The sequence below is a fragment of the Mus caroli genome, unplaced genomic scaffold, assembly GCF_978045245.1.
Source record: "Mus caroli unplaced genomic scaffold, Mus_caroli_1 scaffold_13, whole genome shotgun sequence".
Lineage (NCBI taxonomy): Eukaryota > Metazoa > Chordata > Mammalia > Rodentia > Muridae > Mus > Mus caroli.
The window spans coordinates 118,194,448-118,212,517 of NW_028227268.1; the positions used below are offsets into that span (position 1 = coordinate 118,194,448).

General features: G+C 46.5%; 1 protein-coding gene across 2 annotated transcripts in view; it reads left to right on the forward strand.

The window, feature by feature from the left end:
• Kremen1 (kringle containing transmembrane protein 1) overlaps positions 1 to 18,070 on the forward strand; it is a 69,033-nt gene that overhangs the window by 18,228 nt on the left and 32,735 nt on the right. For both annotated transcript variants that reach the window (XM_029484045.2, XM_021178235.3), the window contains exon 3: positions 4,209 to 4,300. In XM_029484045.2, the coding sequence (XP_029339905.1) occupies positions 4,209 to 4,300 (92 nt within the window). The remainder of the gene's footprint in view (positions 1 to 4,208; positions 4,301 to 18,070) is intronic.

An 18,070-nucleotide genomic window follows, 5' to 3' on the forward strand; every position in this document is an offset into this window, starting at 1 on the left:
TGAGTTCAGTGAGAGACACTGTCCCAATGAATAATGTGGAGATTGGTGGAGAAGCCTCCAAAGTCAACCTCACACCCTCACACATACATAAACACACATTTGAACACACATACATATATGCGTGCATGTGTTCATGTATGTGTGTGTGTGTATATATGTGTGCACACACAGAGCAGGCAGAAAGATAAAAATAGAAGTATTAGTATGTAGAAGCCAGAGCAAAAATTCCAAGCACTTTTGTTAATACCTCTAAGTTACTTACACCCAAGATCATGATAACATGACTCAGGGTTCAGCAATGTGGTGAATTTAAGCATTCTTAGGACAGGTGTGCAGCTGTCTCTTGAGCCATTAGGACAGGAAGAATGATTCCAGAGCCCTCCTCCCAGTTCCATGCTCCGACTCTGCTTTGTTGGTACACGAAACGTCTAACCGTTGGCACTGTTGACCCAGCTGAGCCACCCCATCTGTTTTTGCACTGTGTGGACCACTCTGTTTACCGTCTAGCCCCCATATGCCCATGCTAACACACTAGGCCTTGTGGTTGGCTGGTTTGTCCTTCCCTTCAGCTCTTTAGGTCTGTCCTCACTTGCATCAACTGATTGACTGTCCCTCATGTTTGCTACTGCTGTAGTTTTTTCATTTGTTTTTGTAAAAGCACTAAAAGTTTGTTCCAAGTCAGGCCTGGCTGTGTGCGTTCTGTGATCTCAGCACTTGTAGGGCTGTGGTAAGATCAAGACTCCAAACACATCCTTGGCTCCATGGGAGCTCAAGGCCCACTGGGCTGTATACGTTCCAACCTCGAAAGTCTAAACCAAACCTGAGTGAAAGCTTTCTGTAGCGTTGGTTAGTCCTCCTGCTGCCTGTCTCTCCTGGAACCCTGCCTGGTATTATGTGTGACGTCTTTCCACTTTGCTGTCATTTGTATTTTTTAAAGATGTATTTTATTATTTTAAATTATATGTATATGGAGGGAGGGTCTGTATACAGTTGCAGGTGCCACTGAAGGCCAGAGATATCAGATTCCTTATAATTGGAGTTACAAGTAGCTGTGAGCCGCCCAGTGGGATTCTGGGAACTGGACTCCCGGTGCACCAGAAGAGCAGTGCACGTTCTTGACCACTGAGCCATCCCTCTAGGCCCTGTCCTTTGTAGTTGATTGCTCATTAACCAAGTCTTCATTTGTTTTCAGAGTTGTGCATATTAGTATTTTGTATAAATAAACATTTATGCCGGGTGGTGATGGCGCACGCCTTTAATCCCAGCACTCGGGAGGCAGAGGCAGGTGGATTTCTGAGTTCGAGGCCAGCCTGGTCTACAGAGTGAGTTCCAGGACAGCCAGGGCTACACAGAGAAACCCTGTCTCGAAACACCACCCCCCCCCACAAAACCAAAAAACAAATTTGTAGGCTGCTGAGATGGTTTAGTGGGCAAAGGTACTTGCTGCAAAGCCTGATGACCCGAGTTCAATCCCCTGCACCTGGATGGTAGAAAGGAAGGGTCAACGCCCACAGCTCTGTGTGTGCCGTGGCACGTGCTCCCTACACATGCGTGCATATGCTTGCATACACATAAGTAAATGAGTATTTTTTTAAACGCTAAGGAGATGGCTTGGTGAAGTGCTTACGCAGAGAATCTGTTTACTCCGTCTCTCCCACAGTGATAAAAGCGCTGAGTGGTTGTGTGCTTACAATCCCCACACTGGGGAGGCAGAGACGGGCAGATTCCTGGGGTATCTGGCCTGCCACTAGGGAAGTTTCAGGCCAGTGATAGATACCCTGTTTCAAAATAGAAGAGATGAATTGTACCTAAGGAACGGCACCCAAGTTTGACCTCTAGTCTCTAAATGCACACTCATGCACAAGTATATACATGAACATACACACACATACAGGAACATGGACTCACAAGAACATGGATGTGCATACATGAGCATGCACACATGCATGAGCACACAGTCATGAACATGCACATACACTTCTCACCACAGTTGCTCCATTTCTGCTCCATTACCCTCCTCTAGTCTTTCTATTCCTAAGACTGGCTGGCCTGGGAAGGGCACTTAGAGAAAGGGATAGGGTCTTTGGTATTGTCTGCTGGCTTTTCTAGATGAGTGCCTCTGTCTACTCTACTCACAGGCTCTAAGGAGTGCACCCTTAGCATTCCAGGGCTGTACCAGAGGGCTGGGAGGACCTTCCCCTAACTCCTTGGGCTATAGCCCTCTAACTTGATGGAATGTGCCAGACCTGAATTTCCAGTTTATACTTCAAAAGAGAGCGAGGCGAGTCTGTTGATGATATCACCTCAGAGTCCAGGCCTTTTGCTCTAGTTCTGCAGAGAAGTAAGGATAGGCTTGCCTGCTCTTTATTAAGCTATTCGGATGCTTTTAGAATGGCTTTGACATTGATAATAAACACTTGTTGTCTAGAGGTTTTATCCAATACTACATCAAAGCTGAACTCAGAACAGAGGGAGGAAGATGACGGTGACATACATACTGTTTAAAGAAGGGCTTTGTACAAGCCCTGCCACTTTGATTTCTCAGCTGACATCTGACACCGTGTTTGCCTTGTACAACTTCTCAGATCCGTCACATCTGAGATGTCTACATGCTATCGAGTGATGGGAACCGGCTTCTCCCACTGGACCTAAAGTACTGGATTAGACCGAGAGGCCGAGCCCAGCAAGGGCAGAGTTGCCCCTGCACCTGCCTTAGGGCCCAGAAGAGAAAAGGCTCTGTTGTCCTGGGAGGCTTATCTCTCAGCCACACAATGGGCTTGTCTGCTCAGGCCCAGGAGCAGGCTGCAAAGCTGGGGATGGGGAGGGGGTGTCCTTGTGCCCATTTCCTGCCTAACTGGAGTGTCGGGTTTCCAGTATTCTGAGTCTAAATAAAGGGGGCTTGGGAAGGGGTGAAGCGAGGCCGAGGCCGGCTTCTCTGTCATTTGCTGAACTGCTCACCACTGAAGCAGTTTTACTATCTGTGATGTCTCTGCACCGAAACAGCCTTGCCGGTCATTTCCTCCAAGCTGTTCTCACTTGGGAATGCTTTAAAAAGCATGATTGCCATGGCTGTCTGAGAAGCCTCTGTGGGACCTCTGTGGGGATGGAGGACCACTTCTGTCTGTGAGCTAGCCAGCATAGACTGAGTTTGTGTTATGTGAATTTATTTAGCTGTTTGGAAACTATACTTGGGATATTCATTATTGAAAGAGGAAGAAAGTAAAACCACAAAAGAATCCCCCGTCCAAAACCCCTAAGATGCCAAAGTCTCATCCCCTAGAAGTAAGCATGTTTACAATTGAGATGAAGCCGGATGTGGTGGCCCGCACTTTAATCCAGGCACTCAGGTGTAAAAAAACTCAATCTGTTTGTTCTCCCAGCTCCTGTTCCCTGAATGACGACTTTGAGACCAGTTATGCATTATTAAATGCCTAGGCCATAAGTGTTGGCTCATCTCTGGCTAGCTCGTAACTTACCTAACCATTCAAATTCTTCTGTCTTCCACATGGTCAGTTACCTCTCCTGCAGCCCCGTCTGCCTCTTCCTTTGTGTCTCCTTCAGCGTCTCTCACAGTGTCTCTCTCGGCATCTTTCTCCAATCTCTCTTTTTTTCTCGTTTCTTCTTTTCTTCTCTCACTATTTCCCAAAATCCTCTTCTTCCTGCCAGTGTCCCATGTCCTGTTTCCTGCCTCAGCTCATTGGCCCTTGGCTTTTTTATTGTCCGGTGATGCTTCTAAAAGATTCTCTTTATACTTAGGAGGCAGAGGCAGGCAGAGGCCACCATGGTCTACATAGTGAGTTGCAGGACAGCCAGGACTACACAGAGAATCACTTTCAAATAACACAAAAAGCAACCTTTTTTTGTTTTTTTTGAGATTACATCCTTCCCTAAATAATATACCTTTTCCAAACTCCGACAATTGTACTATATGTGATTTTATTGTTTAGTTTGTTTGTTTGCTTGAGACAGGGTCCTGCTGTGTAGCCCAAGCTGGCCTAGAGCTTGTAGCAACCCTCCGGCCTTAGCTTCTTGGGTGCTGGAGTTACAGGTCTGAGCCACTGTGGCCAGCTAATGTTTTCCTTCCTGAAGAGCGATAATACTAAAATGACCAGTTATTAGAAATGATAGGGAGCTCAAGGCTGTACACTGAATGGACTAGGTGACTAGAAGCGCAAGCAGTGTCACTGATGTCTCTTTATTCCCAACAGAAATCCAGATGGAGACGTGAGCCCTTGGTGCTACGTGGCCGAGCATGAGGACGGAGTCTACTGGAAGTACTGTGAAATTCCTGCCTGCCAGAGTAAGGCTGACTGACCCCCTTTGCCATCCGGGGCCTGAGTACTGAGCCCCTGGGCTGTAGGTGTCCACTTTTTATTGAGGTTCTTAAGAACTAGGGATACCCAGTTCCATGGCACTAACCAGGAGGTGGTGGCGCACGCCTTTAATTCCAGCACTCAGGAGCCAGAGACAGGCAGATCTCTGTGAGTTCAAGGCCAGCCTGGTCTACAGAGTGAGTTCCAGGACAGCCAAGATACACAGAGAAATGCTGTCTCAAAACAACAACAACAAAAAAAACAAACGAAGAATTTCCATATTTGGTATTATTTGGTATTATTATTCCAATGTCTCTGGAGAATAATAGTAGACCACTGGTTAGCTACCAACCGTAGCTCTTTAATTCACAGTGCTGTGATTCACACCAGCTAGTGTGCTTTTAACGATGATTCATGACTCAGTCTCTCCAGCCTTTTGTGTCTACATATGTGAGTATTCATATGTATGAGGGTATGTGTATGTGCATATACGTGCTTGCATGAGTGGAAGCCAGAGCTCAACCCTGGCTGTTGCTCCTCGGGAGCCATCCACCTTGTTTTCTGAGATTGGCTCTCTCACTGGAACCTGGGACTGCTGGGTTAGGCAGAACTGTCTGGGCACAGCCCTAGAGAATCCCCTGTCTCCACTCCCTATTCCTAGCACTGGGATCATAAGCCTATGTCACCATGCCTGGCTCTTTACGTGGGTGCTGGGGACTAAGCTCTGGTCCTTGGGGTTGTACTTTACCCACTAAGGTGTCTCCCTGAGACCCGTTTCTCTACTGTTTCATTCTCTCTCCTACTCATTTGGTTCCCAACATCAAGGCAGAAGGACATCCAGCTTCCCGGAGAGCTGCCATGTTGAGTGGGTCTTCTGAGGCATTTGGGGCTTCGTTGTCATTTTGTCTGTTTTTCCTGTAAGCTGGCATGGTGGCTCAGGCTGGAATCCTCGCACTCTGAACCCTGAGGCAGAAGGAAGTTGAATTCCAGCCCAGTTTACATGGTAAAATCTTGTCTCAAAAGAAAAACATAAAATAGTAGTAGGCGAGCATTTGCTGCTCCTGGAGAGGACCTGGGTTCTGTCCCCAGCACGCCACAATGCGGCTCACAACTGCCAGTAACTCTAGCTGCGGGGGACCCAGAGCTCTGCTGGACTCCATGGCTCTGCACAGAGAAGTGCACAAACCCTTGCCAGGCAGCGGTGACACACACCTTTAATTCTAGTACCAAAGAGGCAGAGACAGGAGGAGCTCTGTGAGTTCCAGGCCAGCCTGGTCTATAGAGTGAGTTCCAAGCCAGACAGGGCTACACCCGTAAGCCCCGCCCCCAAAGTGCACATACCCAAAGGCACATACACACAGAACTTAAAAATAAAGTAAGCCTTTGGTGGGAGTTGTTTTTATTTTTTGCTTTGCTTTGCTTTGCTTTGCTTTGCTTTGCTTTGCTTTGCTTTGCTTTGCTTTGCTTTGCTTTGCTTTGCTTTGCTTTGCTTTGCTTTGCTTTGCTTTGCTTTTGTTGAGATGGTCTCACTATGTAGTTCTGGCTATCCTGGAACTCAATATATATATATACAAGACTGGTCTTAAACTCATACAGATTCACCTGCCTCTGCGTCTGCCACTCTGCCTCTCTGCCTCTCTGTGTCTCTGCCTCTGCCCCTGCCCAGCCTCTAGCTGATTTTCCCCCTCAGTATAAGCCTGCTCCTTTCCTTCCTTGTCCTAAGCCCAGGAAGCTTGCTTGTTGCAGGTCTTTCTGAGACCTGGGATCCCTCTCCCACTTGCCTAGAGCAGTCTGCATGCTGAGAGCTCTAGGAAGAGGGAGAGGCAGGGCCAGACCTGTAGGCCCACTGTTCTTACTGTCACCAACCTGCCAACCTGAGTGTGCCTCAATGCAGGTCTCCAACTGAGAAAAAACGGTAAAGAGCAGAAGAATGGGGTCTTTGCTTAGTCTACTTAGCCAGATTTTTAAAATGATAAAACATGTCACTTGGCAGTGGCTGTGTAAAGATGGGCAGAAAGGAAAGCGGATTTTCCTCGGTCCATTTGTTCTACACAAAGATGGCCTTTTCCTCTCTGTCTATGCCATTCTCAGAAGGACAACAGGGTGTTTCAATCTGAGCACTTTCATTTGGAAAGATAATGTTCAGCCCACATTTGTAAAGCATAGCTCAGTTCAGTAGGAGCCGACTTATGAACTCATTGAAACTACATTTGAGAAGAGAAAATTATGACAAATAATGACCAACTAGGATATCTCTACCATCCCCACAGTTGAAGAAAGCAGAGCAGTAAGCACTATTCCCGTCCTTCCAGCCTTCTCAACTATTAAACTATTAAATATTAAATATTAAACTATTAAAGGTCCTCAGAACCCCTGGTTCTTAGCGCTTTCAAGAGAAACAAGATGTTACAAGCAGATTCCGAGGCTGGCAGGGCTGTGAGGGAAGCCTGGGTCCGACAGCCTTGTATCTTTCCCTTCTGTGAGGTAACCATCCTTCTGTGCATTGCCTTGGTGGCCAAGCTTGTGTAGTCTCCAATACAGCTTTTCATTTACTCTATTTTACCTGTGGAGTTTTCTTTTCTTTGGAAGTAGGGTCCCAGTATTTAACCTAGGCTAGACTAGAATTCAAAACCCTCATGCCCCAGCCTTCTGAATTTTGGGATTACAGGCATATGCAACACTTCAAACTTAAGATTTTGAAAGTAAATAATGTAATTTTTGAGTGGGAAAATGGTCTGAAAATGACATTTAAAGGCAAATAAAAGGACCAGAAATGCTCGGCAAGTGCACTGGTGAGCTGAGTGTGAGCTGAGTGTGAACTTTAGGTGCCCCATAAGCTCACCAAGTGCACTGGTGAGCTGAGTGTGAGCTGAGTGTGAGCCTCAGGAGCCCCATAAGCTCACCAAGTGCACTGGTGAGCTGAGTGTGAGCTGAGTGTGAACCTTAGGTGCCCTGGAACCTGAGGAGAGAGCTGACTCCTCATGCTGACCTCTCACCCTCCAGAAAGAAAGAAAACGCCACTAACAAACATTTGAAGATTTTATTTTATCTGTGTAGGGACATGTGCACACTTGTGCGGGTACCCACGAAGACTAGAGGTACTAAAGCCCTCTGTGCCGGAGTCCGAAGAGGTGGTGAGCCACCTGATGTGCATCCAAGGACTGAACTCAGGGCCTCCAGAAGCTCAGCATGTGCTCTTAACCATGGTGCCATTTCTCCAGCCCTTCAATTTTTTTTTTTTTAAGTTAAATAAAGTGTTCTGCACACAGCTCATTTGAGCCCAGGCATAAAAAGTTTACTTGCTGATATCTGAGAGCCTTTATTTTATTTTATTTTTTAAATCTACCAAAAAATGTTCACCTACCAATCTTTGACTTAAGAGAAATTTGGAAGATTGAATCTGGTGATATTAATAAATGTGGGGTGGGTGGGGCAGTGGTTTATGTCTCCACCCCTAGGACTCAGTTGCCAGTGTCAGCCTCCTGAGTCGATGGGGCTGCTGATCAGAGGATGGTTTTAGGCATTTGCCTCCTTATACCACGTGATGGGTCCCAGGGGTGAAGCTCCAGCACCACTGACCCAGCTACGTTATTTTTTTAAGTAAAGTTTCATACCTTGTAAGACCTTAATACCATTCAGAATATCTGGACTGAAATACTTAGCTTGAGATCAGCTCTGGGCCTCTCTCCCGTGTCCACCAAGCAGCGTCTCTGACTCCTGGAGAACTTTCCAGTAGCTTGTCAGTGCCTGAAATTGTTGTTAAAGTTTGTCGTTAAGGCTTTAATTAAGTTTATTACAGTTCTTAATTATTACTTAAAGTTATGAAAACTATTCATTATTGAAGTAGTTATTAAAATTAATTATTAAAGTTTAAAATCATAAACCTTTAGGAGCCAGCAAGATGGTTCAGTACATAAGGGTGCTTGCGACATGCCTGCTGACCTGAGTTTGCTCCTTAGCCGTCACGTAGTTCACTGTCCTCTGGCCTCCACACTTGCTATGGCTTGCTGGCCCGCATGCATGCACACATAGAGAAATAAGTGTAGTGGAGTTATAAGAACTGTAAGAGTTGTTAGCTGTGACAAATGGTACTTCTTTCTTCCCTTTTTATTTGTGCGATGATAGAGGCCTTGGCACATGCCAGGAGAGCGCACTACAACCGGGTTCACTCCCAGCTGGTTTCTTAGGCTCTGACTACACGTAAGAGCTTGTACCCAGGTGTAGTCTGTTTCGGTGGAAACCTGCAGTTTAAGGTAGAAGACTGCTACATGAACTGGTGAGCATGCTGGAGAACTGAGGGTGACAAACGTCACACACACGAGAGAGGGCATGTGCCAGGTGTGGGAGGAGGTTGGCTCGATGCTTACAGTCGGGCTGTGAGTAGCAAGGTTGTTCTTACTGGCCTACTGTCAGCAGATCTCAGCCTGTGGGTCTCGACCACTCGGGGTTAGGACCACCCTTCCACGGGGGTCGCCTAAGACAATTGGAAAACACAAATATCTACATTACAATCCATAAGAGCTGCAAAATTACAGTTGTGAATTACCAATGAAAGTAATTGTGTGGTTGGGGTCAGCACACGTGAAGAACTGTATTACAGGGTCACAGCATTAGGAAGGGTGAGAAGCACTGCTTTAGATGTTAGAGTTGAGAGATGGCCCAGCAGTTAAGAACACTTGCAAAGGACCCAGGTTTCATTCCCAGGATCCTCACGGTAGTTCACAACCATCTGTAACTCTTATCCCGATAGATGGGCCGCACGCTTCTGGCCTCCATAGCGACCAGTCATGCACATGTTGCACAGACATCATGCAGACAAAACACCTGTATACATGAAATAATAGATAGATAGATAGATAGATAGATAGATAGATAGATAGATAGATAGATAGATAGATAATGGAGCTGAGTGACAAACCAGCTCTGAAACCATAAAACTAAACTATAAGAGCAAATGTGATGGTGGTGTACACCATTAATCCCAGCTCTTGGGAAGCAGAGGCAGGTAGAACTCTGAGTTCAAAGCTAGTCTGATCTACATATTGAGTTAGTTCCAGCTCAACCGTGGCCATATAGATCTTCTCTGAAAGAAAAGAGAAGGGAAGGGGAGGGGAGAGGAAGAGGAGAGAAGGGGAGGAGGAGGAGTGACTTACAGGCTATGGTCTGAGTAGTCCAACAATGGCTTTCTCCCAACAGAAAGACTATGGATCTGGAAGTTTTTCAATCTGAGAGACTGGATGTCTCAGCATTGGAAGTCTGGTTGGAGTCTTAGGGAAATCTAGAGAGCTGCCAGTTTTCAGTCTACTTTGGAATTTCAGAGAAATAGGTTCTAACACCAGTGAAGGCATGTCTTAGGATCGGGACAGGGAAACTTGCCCGTGAGAGTCGGGGCAAGCAGTCAAAAGGTAAAAGCTTCCTTCTTCCATGTCCTTTTATGTGGGCTGTCACCAGATCTAGATTTGGTCTCTCTCCTCAAATAATCCAGTCAAGAAGAATCCGTGACAAGTGTGCCAGCTGCTTGGATTTTAGTTTATTTTAGATGTCATCACTGACAACAGAGCTTAGCCATCACCCAGGCTCCAGCTCCTCTGAACTAAGTGGTACTCTGCCTAATCTGTCTTCCCTTAGCTTTTGTTCACTTCTGCCCTAAGGAGAGTGTAAAAGCTTTCAATTGTGATCTCTTATAAAATTGTGATCTCCAAAGCTTCACAAAGGACACCTTCCACTGTAGGATGTATGATACTGACACGTCTGTCATTGGTCTCACTGTAGGATATATGTGATGCTGGCACATCTGTCATTGGTGTCAGCACTGGTCTCCATATTGTCCAGCTATTGCTGGATGCCCGGCTTGTACCACACCCATGTTCTCATGCAGACTTGATAGCAGTTACAGGCACGTCTGGTTTTCCCTCCCCCATTGTTCAGTAAGAAAATCAAGACTAGTTAGTTCTGCTACATCCTGGGTCAGACAGGGTTTGGATACAGGACCTAAGGCAAGGGTAGTCCCTTTTCCTTCTGGTCCTTATAAGCAACTTTATTTCCTGTTTTCCTGAAAACTGGTGTCCTAGAATGGATCTGAGCTACTGTTGAGGTTGTGTGTGTGTGTGTTTAAGAATTAAGATAAGAATTTAAATAGTATTGAGAAATAATACAATTCCCTTTCTGACATTGTGGAAATGAAGGGACAACTGAATGCTGAACAGGTAGCAAGGGTGCGGCTCACATCGCTGGCTCTGGGTTGTTTTCTTCTCTCTGGGTTTGGGAAATCCCGAGTCCCCAGGAGCAGAGCAGGCTGCCACAATATCCAGGAAGCCTTTGCTGGCACAGCACAGCTGCCCTGATGCTGGGCTGGCACTGTGGGTGTTCTCTGCCCAGCTGTTATTATCTGAGAACTGGCTTCAGGCTTGGACCCTCTGCACAGAACACTCTGCCAGCCTTTTCTAGGCCTCAGGGTCTTTCCCAGCTTCAGGCTTCACCGATTTGTGCTGAAGTTCATCTCAAAGACAGAGCACATTGCCTCGTTACAACCAAAGAGGAACCTCCTGCTTTCCTCAGTAGCCAAAGAGGTGGAGGCCACATGGATACCACACCTCTACAGCACCTCTCTGTCTTGCCATCTTGACTGCTTAGCATTCTTATTCATGTGTACCGGTTTAGACTACCCATGTTGGCATTGTCAGAATTAAAATTGTCAGTTTTAATATCATTTGTTCTTGCTTTCTGTGGCAACTTTTGTCAGCAAGATGAAGCTGTTTGGTGACAAGGGGCTGGGACTGCTCTGAAATTCTCAAGTAATGGAAAGCCCAGCGTAGAGCAGGGTCCCCAGGATTGCACAGGAGGCTGTGCTCCCATGGGGGTCACCCTCCATTGGCATCTGTGTGCATCTGTAGGAGGGCGCTGGTGGAGGTGAGGGAGAATAGAGTGCTTCAAGGCTCCCACCCAGCACTGGAGGCTAGACCAGGTACTTTATACACCCTCCTCCATCTCTTCCTGTGGGACACGTGACTAATGGGAAGCATTTGGGCCACAGCATCACTGGCCGAGGCACACAGCATCACTGGCCGAGGCACACAGCATCACTGGCCGAGGCGCACAGTATCACTCCTTCGGTGGCTTTAGGAGGGTAGCTCTTCTCTGGGCTTTCTCCACTCATCGGAGCTTTCTCAGGCTGTTTTGAACATTAATAAAATGCATAAACCTCAAGTTTAGGACCCAGATAATAGTAGGCCTGAAAAACGCCACCAGCTATTGTATGGGTGTGTTTTCCCCAGGGAATGGACTCCCCTGGTACTGTCCTGCCGTGTGATTTCCGAAATGTTTATTTTTGTTTCTGTTCACCCTTATCCGCCTAAGTGTGGGGACGGGCTTGGTGCCTTTGCTGCACTCGCTGTTCAGTAGCCATAGCACTGGACTCAAGGATCACAAAAGGACCACAGTAGTGGCTTTTGTGTTTGTTTGTGTCTTGTTTTGAGATGGGGTCTCATTGTAGCCTGGTTGGTCTATCTAGGATTCAATATGTTCATTAGGCTGGCCTTGAACTCATAAAATCCACCTGCTGCTGCTTCCAGTGTACTTGGGTTAAAGGTGTGCGCCACCAACATGTTTGTCCTTACAGTGCAGTTTTATGGACTCAGGTTTAGTGTAGATTCAAGTTTTGATTTTAGTAACTTTTTTTTTTTTGATTTTTGTAACTTAACGTTATTTAGTTTACCATGAAAAAAAAATGCCAACTTGAAGGACTGTAGCTGTAGTTCAGTGGCATGCTGTAGCATTTCCTTAGAATTCCTGAGGCCCCAGGTTTGATATTCCTAGGATTGTTAAAAACAAACAAAACCAACTGGAGACTTTGTGACCAAAGCATTTTCTTCAGTGGCACAGATGGCGTCCTCGGCACAGTTGTGTAAAGTACACTGGTAATGTGGGGAAACCGGAGTACACAGGATGGCTTGGTGGGTGAAGGTGCTGCAGCCTGGGTTCCTGCAACCTCGGGAGCACACAGGATGGAAGGAGAGAACCTGCATGTACACACACACACACACACACACACACACACACCACATACACACACACACACACATACAACCGCATACTCACACACACACCACATACACACACACACATACAACCGCACACTCACACACACACACACACACACTCTCACACACACACACACTCACACTGTGGCATGAATAACATGAATAATACAAAATAAGTAAATAAATAAGCAATTTATAATTTTTAAATTGTGTACAATTCTGGATAGCATGAATTGTCTTAGGGTTTTACTGCTGTGAACAGACACCATGACCAAGGCACTCTTATGAGGACAACATTTAATTGGGGCTGGCTTACAGGTTCAGAGGTTCAGTCCATTACCATCAAGGTGGGAGCATGGCAGCGTCTAGACAGACACAGTGCAGGAGGAGCTGAGAGCTCTACATCTTCATCTGAAGGCGGCTAGCAGATACTGACTTCCAGGAAGATAGGATGAAGGTCTGGTTTGTTTTGTTTTGTTTTGTTTTTCGAGACAGGGTTTCTCTGTGTAGCCCTGGCTGTCCTGGAACTCACTCTGTAGACCAGGCTGACCTCAAACTCCCAAGTGCTGGGATTAAAGGCATACGCCACCACTGCCCCAGCTACCATGAGGGTCTTAAAGCCCACATCCACGGTGAGACACCTACTCCAACAAGGCCACACCTACTTCCAACAGGGCCACACCTTCTAGTAGTGCCACTTCCTGGGCCAAGCATATACAAACCATCACAGACACCATGACCACAGCAATTCTTTTTTTTTTTTTTTGGTTTTTCAAGACAGGGTTTCTCTGTATAGCCCTGGCTGCTCTGGAACTCACTTTGTAGACTAGGCTGGCCTCAAACTCAGAAGTCTGCCTGCCTCTGCCTCCCGAGTGCTGGGATTAAAGGCATGCGCCACCACGCTCAGCAGCAATTCTTTTTTTTTTAATTTTTTATTAGGTATTTTCCTCATTTACATTTCCAATGCTATCCCAAAAGTCCCCCATACCCACCCCCTCACTCCCCTACCCACCCACTCCCCCTTTTTGGCCCTAGCGTTCCCCTGTACTGGGGCATATAAAGTTTGCATGTCCAATGGGCCTCTCTTTCCAGTGATGGCCGACTAGGCCATCTTTTGCTACATATGCAGCTAGAGACAAGAGCTCTGGGGTACTGGTTAGTTCATATTGTTGTTCCACCTATAGGGTTGCAGATCCCTTTAGCTCCTTGGGTACTTTCTCTAGCTCCTCCATTGGGGGCCCTGTGATCCATCCAATAGCTGACTGTGAGCATCCACTTCTGTGTTTGCTAGGCCCCGGCATAGTCTCACAAGAGACAGCTATATCATGGTCCTATCAGCACAATCTTGCTAGTGTATGCAATGGTGTCAGTGTTTGGAGACTGATTATGGGATGGATCCGTGGATATGGCAATCACTAGATGGTCCATCCTTTCGTCACAGCTCCAAATTTTGTCTCTGTAATTCCTTCCATTGGTGTTTTGTTCCCAATTCTAAGAAGGGGCAAAGTGTCCACACTTTGGTCTTCGTTCTTCTTGAGTTTCATGCATTTAGCAAATTGTATCTTATATCTTGGGTATCCTAACAGCAATTCTTTTTTTTTTAAGTATTCTTTTTTTTTTAAAAGATTTATTTACTTATTATATGTAAGTACACTGTAGCTGTCTTCAGACACTCCAGAAGAGAGAGTCAGATCTTGTTACAGATGGTTGTGAGCCACCATGTGGTTGCTGGGATTTGAACTCTGGACCTTCAGAAGAGCAGTTGGGTGCTCTTACCCACTGAGCCATCTCACCAGCCCCCTAACAGCAATTCTTATAAAAGAAAATATTTAATTGCGACTGGCGTACAGGTTCAGAGGTTCAGTTCATTATCATCATGTTATGAAGCATAGTGACATGCAGGCAGACATGATGCTGGAGATGGAGCTGAGAGTTCTACATCTGGATCAGCAGGCAGCAGATGGAGACTTTATACCTCACTGGGTGTACGTAGCTTGACCATAGGAGACCTCAAAGCCCTTCCCACAGTGACTCGCTTCCTCCAACAAGACCTTACCTCCTAATAGGACACTCTCTATGGACCTAGCATTCAAAGACATGAGTCTTTGGGGGTCATTCCTATTCAAACCACCACAATGATGGTATGTAGTGTTTACCTTTAGTCCCAACAGAGAGGCACCTTTTGTATTCAAATGATATTCATTCATTCATCCATTCATTTCTACCAAGGAGAAGCCCTAAAGGGGTTTCTTTAATGAAGTAGGAGGACATTCTCTAATCAAAGTCTTTAGGGCAAAAACCTGGGCTGTAACTGCTAGGCTTAGCCACTTAAGCTTAGTATGCTAAGACTTAGCCTCTATCACATGAGCTTGAGGCCTAAGTAGACTCAATTCTGCGAAGTGGTCCATAGAAGTCCTATCTCTTGAGAAGACAAAGTGGTTCTAAGTAATGACCACTTCTGCTCCAAGATACATCCGACTACAACTCACCTCTCTGTGGATAATTACCCCCTCTGGGAGTCATGCACAGATTCACGGTGATGACCTATCCCCATGGCTTCAGCCAAAATGAGAAATATGGATGGCACAAATGAATGCAGAGTCAATGCTTTTGAGCAAAAGTATCTCCTGGGTGCTTATCTGATTCTCTTAACACCGCCCTCACCACACAGGGCTAAGAGATGGCAAGTCCAAATGAGTGTGATCATAGCCTGGGAACACAGACTGAGTTTGCCACAAACACCAGGCTATAGTGTGGTAAATTTCATGAAGTTTTCATGGTGACAGGATGTGTAAAGTTATTACCAGGGCAGGTTTCGGGTGCATTGGTAGAAATATTAGGGAGGTGGGTCATGGCCAAGGAGGGAAATCTGCTCTGTAGGTTTCATCTGATAACATTCTTAGCCTTTGGGTTCATAGAAGGTCTGTTAAGTCACTACATCCCAAAAGGTTTCTTATGACAGTCACAAGAATGCTAGGTGAGACACAGAGGTGAACTGTGAGGGGAGTAAGGGAGCTAAAGGTATTTCCAAGATAAACTGAGTCCTGATCTGCCACATTCCATCTCCCCACAGTCACAAAGTTCTAAGCAATCAATCAGCCTTGCAGGATCTTGGGTGTGGCTCTTTTCCTGGAACTTGAGTTCACAATCTTCAGCTTAATGAAGATGAGGGAACATATGCTGGGGTTTCTAACTTCTGTGGTGAATATTCTATCTGTGGACAATTGTGGAAGAGAAGGCAGAGTGTGTGTACTCCTATAGGAAGGAAACTCAGCCTCTGTATGGCTGGGTACTATCTGTGGTGTCTGGCATCCACGGGAGGGCTCTGGAATGTATCCCTTACAGATAAGGGAGGGGACTACTGTAATTGCCATGAGCTTCAATGCCTTGACTGTGATAAACAAGGGTTCCATTTGTGTGCTACTTTTTTTCTAAGTGATGAAGCCTCCTCATAAGAGGAAAAATGAATGACGAAGCCACAGGACTTCCAAGTGGCCCTGAAAGTAAAGGAACTTGAGAACAAGTATCTGTTCCTAATGGACTTTCCCTCCCTGCTTCTGGGAAGACCTAAGGATGGGACACAGTCTGGAAACCATGCACGACATGTCTCTCTGGGGAGACATAGAGCCACACTTTCCAGTTAAAGAGCACCCGACAGGCTGATGCTGTCCCGGAGGCGTCCCTGTAGACACACAGCACCCTGAGGGACCTCTGTCTTTACCTATTCAGTCTTGGAGGGGGTGGTGGAACGTGCCTGTAATTATTACATCAAGAAACTGAGGCAGGAGGAGGAAGAGTTAGAGACCAACCTGGGCTTTTATTTATGGCAAGATCCTGTCAAACAAGAAAAGAAGAAAGGTAGAATTCCGTTGTGGGCTGAAGGATGATAAAGTCAGTGTTAACTGTCAGTTGCCTCCTATGATGGGGCGGAGCTGCCCGCGTCTGTGAGGTGGTAGTGAGTGACTTTGTCTAGGCAGTGTGAACATCGCATTGGAGGCACTAATAGACTGACCCTTTAATGCATTGGGTGATTGAAGTTAGTTACAGGAGCACAGGCTACTCAGAAGCCGCTGTATCGCTGGGTCTCCCCACCCCTAAGTCAGCCCTCCTCCTGTGCAGCCAGGAGGCTGTGCTGCATGGAGTTTGGGGTGAGGGTCTGGTGACCTCTTAGCTTGGTACAACCATGTAGCCTTGCTTTCTTCATCACAGTTACTGTAGCCAAGCTGATTTTTAAGTGAGCACAGTGGTTTCTCTTTTATCATGGCACTTGTCACGTTTATATAAGACAGTCAGCAGGCATTTGCACCCTAACTCTATTCTGCCTCCAAGGGCTGCTTATGTGTCCTATGCAAAGCCCTTCACCTTCATCCTGTTTCCCACCTCCCCTGGAGAGATGGCCTTCAGGTGAGATGACCTGGTGAAGCACACTGTGCAGCACAGATGTAAGATGAATATTTTAATATCCAGGGAAAAAGAACATTTCTGAGGTGGGCACTTTTGATGTCTTTTAAATCAATGCTATTGTAATTTTCTATCACCCAGCAAGTTGTCCTCGTTTGTGTGGTGAGTAAAAGCCTTACTCTACAGACTGGCGATAACTCTGTCCGGCATCTATCGTCCTGCCCAGCCTCGGGGTGTGCATGTGCTTCACCCACGTCTCACAAGAACCCTCTGGGGCCCATATTGTTCCTCATTCCACTACTGATGCCCTGAGAGTGGAAAGGCTGCAGTGGGCTGGGGGTGGCTCAGGGATAGGGCACTTGCCTCTGGATTTCATCCCCTGTACTGAGAAGGGAGACAGAGAATGGAAGCCATGCAGGCCACGATGGAGCAGCCAAGAGTGTACAGATGCTGGCTGCCGCTGGGCATAGGGTGGGTAGAGTCTGAAGAAAGTACCAAGAGTGAAGAGTGAGCAGGCAGACTGTTTCAGAACCGCTGCATGGATGGGGAAGAACCAGGCAGCTCTCTGCAGCCCGAGATGACTGAGCTCAGCTCTGCTTCTAGCAGGTGCGCAAGGCCATGCCCAGGCCATGTCTTTCTTCTTGTAGCACAACTCTAATAAGCTGTTTTCTTCTCAGCCCAGAGTACAGGCACAGCCGCAGTAAGAAATGCCCCTTAAAGCCCTCTGAGGGGTCATTTCCAGTAGCCTCCACAGCATCTGGTTTAGAATAGACATGTCCTCTCAAACTTCCAGCTGGGCATAGTGACACATGCCTTTAATCCCAGCTCTAAAAGACAGAGGCACACTAACTCCGTGCCAGCCTGCTCTACAAAGTAAGTTCCAGGACAGCCAAGGCTACACAGTGAAACTCTGTCTCAAACAAACCAAACAAGTCTTAAATTTAATATCTAGTGCATTTTGGAAAGATTTCATGCAGTGATCAAGTATTTTTTAAGTTGTAAAGTTGACCTGTATGGAACTAGTATGCCGTTTCTAGATACAAGGTAGCCATGGCAAGCCATCAGCAGGTGCTGTGAATGGACACATTCACAGCTGCCAAGGGGACCTCGTGTTTCACACTTGCAGCTGTTTATCCTTAAGAGTCAGGGTATCTGATAGTAGGGAATATAGTAGGGTACAGGCAATGATGTCCTGCGCTTACGGGTCCTCCATGGTTGTTTGGGAGACAAACAAGGGAACCGTGTTTGAACTCTAATGCCACGCTGCTGTAGCACTGCACTGCTTGGCTATTCACCTCACTTTCAACTGGGGAAAGG